The sequence below is a fragment of the Prionailurus viverrinus genome, chromosome A3, assembly GCF_022837055.1.
Source record: "Prionailurus viverrinus isolate Anna chromosome A3, UM_Priviv_1.0, whole genome shotgun sequence".
Classification (NCBI taxonomy): Eukaryota; Metazoa; Chordata; class Mammalia; order Carnivora; family Felidae; genus Prionailurus; species Prionailurus viverrinus.
The window spans coordinates 30,360,108-30,363,882 of NC_062563.1; the positions used below are offsets into that span (position 1 = coordinate 30,360,108).

The following is a 3,775-nucleotide window of genomic DNA, read 5'->3' on the forward strand; positions in this document are numbered from 1 at the left end:
TCAGAGCAGGGGCTGGAGAGCCAGGACAGGGAGCATGGGGAGCAGGGAGCTCCCAACCAGGAGCCCATCTGTGGAGGACACCTTTGGGGTGCGAGGACAATGTGGACTTGAGGCAGAAGCTGGGTTCTGCTCTCTGCCTCCACCACCCCCATCCCAGGCCATTCATGCCTCCATTTAGGCCCACCAGCTCACCATCCCCTCCCTTACACCTACTTGCAGGAGGCTATTCTCGGGGTCCTGGTGGACATCTAGCTGGTCCTGCAGGATTACTGGCCACCCACCATCAAAGGCCTGTATGGCACCATCTATGGAAGGAAGGGACCCAAGGTGGGCTTGGTTGGGAAACCCTAGCACAAGGCTCAGTTCCTCTGGGACAGAGACCTCTGGCATCCTGCAGTGGGATGGGTGGATAGGATGTCTGCAGGGACTGGCTTCTGGAATGGAAGGTGCATGCCAAGGAATAACAAAATAGAGACACCTGTGCTAATAGTGCCTTGCAAACTGTCATCCTCACAAGGGTGACAATTATCAGCCCCATATTACAGATGGGCACAAGAGGACAGGGGAGATAACTAACTAACTCTAGGCTGGTAAGTGGCAGAATCGGACTTCACACTCAGGCCACCCAGTTATTCAGACCCAAAAGGCAAGATCATCAGTGGAGGCGTTGGTATTCCCGGGGTAGGGGGGAACCACCTCAGAAGTGGCAGAAGCAGGAATTTCTCTTCGTTCCATTACAGGAGCTCTGAAACTTGTTTTGACTGCCTCCTCCCTCCGGCCTGAAGGGTCACCAGCCTAGTCATCACTAAAATTCTACCTTCGTTTGTGACCTTGTCTTCGAGACAACTGGGTAAGGGTTTCTTCAGGGGCGAGTCAGCAGCATAGGGGTGTGCAGCTGCGTGGCTGCTGCAAACGGCCTCCGTTTCCTCACCTCTAAACTTGGGAAGGGGCAAGTCTGCGCCGCCCCGCCCAGGGCCCCTCACCCAAGCAGCGGTTCCTGGTGAAGAGCCCCCGGAAGGCTTCGCACTCCTCACGCCGGTTTCCGCTGGCTCCGCAGTCGCACCAGGGCGCCACGCGCGCACTCGCGTTGTCCACGTAGTTGGGGGTGATGGCGGTGCCTGCGGGGACCCCGAAGACGGGGTAATCGGCCCACTCAGGCACAGGCATCCCCGGGAGAGCCCCGCCCGCGCCCGGGTCCCCGCAGTGCGTACCTACGAGGCCCGCGAAGGCGCGCAGGCAGCGGGGGGCTTGGTCCTGCAGGCAGCCGTCGGGGGCGCTGGGGGCGGGAGCACAGGAGGCCTGGAAGGCCAGGAGGCGGGGCCTGCGCGGCGCGGCGGGAGGGCCGTGAGCGGGAGGCCCCGCCCTGCCCCGCCCAGTCTCCGCCCGGCTGCTCCCCACACCCCTCTCACACCTGCAGGCCTGCCCCGCTCCCTCCCACACCCTGCCGGCACCCCGGGAACCAGACCCGCCCGGCCGCCGTCTTATTCCACCTAGTGCCCGCACCTGCAGACCCGGCTGTGCTCGCAGGCGTCTAAGGGTGCGAGGCAGGAGGGCGGCGCCGGGCCGGGCCCCGAGAAGGCGCAGGCGGGCACAAAGGTCTGGCGCCTGCGCTCGGCGCACGCGGCGTTGACGCACGAGCAGAAGAGCAGCGCGTGGGTGAGAGCTGGTGGCCCGCGGGCGAAGAAGCGGCGCAGGGCGCGGCGGCAGCGGGCCTGGGGGCAGCCCCCAGCCGCGGCCCGACCCAGGCACTGCGCCACGTACTCGGTGCGCAGCCGCTGGCACCGCGCATTAGCCGTGCACGCCTCGGCCGCATCCAAGCATCGGTTCCGTCCGGCCGAACTCGGCGACCCTAGTGGAGGAGCGGGCAGCTGCTGTTCTCGCTGAGCCCTTATCAGTACACTTCACCTCCGCCCTCTGGCCACGCGTTCTGAAGATGCAGGGCGCTAGGAGCCCAAAGGGGCAGAGTGTGGTTCGGAGGCGTGACCGCCTGGCACTGACTGGCCTTCTGCCGCGGGGATGGGCGGCGGTGGGCTCTGGGGAGTCCTGCAACACGTCAGGGATGGATGGGACGCACCAAGGCCTGGCTTCCCCCAGGCGCTGAGGCCCAGGTACCACTCCTTCCCCAGAATGGCCACACCCGTTCAAAGGGGTGTCCACCTGACACTAGAAACAGAGCAAGACTTCTGGACACTTGGCTAAAGGACATTTATCAGAAATGGCGTTGAAGGCAGTGGCTGCTCCTCTGACACTCTGGGACACCTGAGCTTTCTCCCTTTCCTCTACTCCTCCCTTCCCCACGGAGAGCCTTCGAGTGAGTCTATAGGTGTCTGATGCTCCCTGCTTCCAGACCTTCTCATGCGCCTCCTTCTGTGCCTTACCGCGGGTGTCTCCCCGCCCCAATTCCCTTCTGATGCTCCCTTCTCGCCCATCTAACTAACCCCTGCTGGCCCGTGAGGGCTCTGGCTTCCCCCAGTCCCTCCACTCCCCACCAGCCAGGCAAAAGAGGGATTCCCTGAAAGGGCTCTGGTCCCTGGAAGGCCCACTTAGGCCTGGCTGGCAGAGTGTGGATTCCAGAGAAGTCCCTCTTGTCAGACCACAGAGCTGTCCTGAGCCTCAAGGCCATGACAAGTGGCACTCTGCTGGCCACCAAGCCAGGGTCTCGGAAGTCAGGACTTGGCAGCCCTTTCCCAGGACCCAGGTCACCAAAAGAACAGGCTACCCATGCCCCACGGGGCTCTCAGCCCCTGGGAGCCACTTCAGTCTAGGTAAAAATTTTCCAGCCTGGCCCCACATCCATCTCGCTGGGTTTGTGGAGGGAGGGAGGTGGCCCCGGCCTCAGGTCTGGGAGCCGGGCCCCTATCTGGCACTGGCCTCCTCTTTCAGGATCCATGGATTGGATGGTGGGAGCCATGGTGATTCTTGCTGTGATTCCAGCACGTCTGCTCCACAGGTAGAAAGAACAGATCCCGAGGGCTTAGAATTAGTAAGTAAGTGGAGAGGGTAGACATGAGGGGGGGAGCCCTTCCTTCCTGTTTCCTTCCCTCCCCTTCCCTCCCCTTCCCTCATCTCCAGGATGCCAGGAGCAGCAGGCAAACTTTGCCCTCCTCTCCCAGCCAAGCCCCCTCACATCCCCAGGCCTCATCCACACACAACAGCACTTAGTGTCACCTAAGGTCTTGGTCTCCCTCTGTCAGTAGTACCTTGCCTCATCATTAGCCTCAAAAAGCACATCAGCCCCAATATCTCATCTGCCTTAAACCTTTGCCAGATTCCATTCTCCCCACCTCCCTCCACCTGGTAAAGTGACCCCTCCCTCCACAATGCCCCAGCTGGGGAAGGGAAGCCAAGCAGGTGGAACAGCAGATGCATGGCACAGAGACCCTGAAGATGCAGGGCAAGGAACGAGTGTGAAGCACCAAGACTGCAGATGGAAGGGAGGGGTTGGGGAAAGGAAAGAGAGGTGGGAGAGGAGACCCAATAGGAAAAAGCAAGTGTCTGGGGCAGGAGTACAAAGACGGGACTTGGGCACGGGTTGTGCTCTGCAGAGCCCAAAGGCAAGTGTTGCGCTGCGGCCACCAGGTGTCCGCATGCACACCCCTTGCACAGGTCTCTTGTTGTGCCCCTTCTGCGGTTCTTTTTCCAGAATCGCCCTCTTGCCCCCTCACTCTGTCCCTGAAGATCGGTCAGAGAGGCCAGGAGTTCAGGGGTCTGCGGGAGGAGGTGGCCACTTACCCAAAAGCAGCAGCAGCATCGCGGGTGCCAGGCAGAGGGCCAT

General features: G+C 61.8%; 1 protein-coding gene across 1 annotated transcript; it reads right to left on the reverse strand.

The window, feature by feature from the left end:
* On the reverse strand, nucleotides 1-3,775 carry GFRA4 (GDNF family receptor alpha 4). Its single transcript, XM_047852591.1, has 6 exons — nucleotides 3,733-3,775; nucleotides 1,504-1,849; nucleotides 1,212-1,321; nucleotides 984-1,118; nucleotides 214-305; nucleotides 1-81 (listed from the first exon to the last, which is right to left on the reverse strand). Exons 1-6 carry the CDS (start codon nucleotides 3,773-3,775, stop codon nucleotides 1-3), a joined length of 807 nt encoding a protein of 268 aa, XP_047708547.1.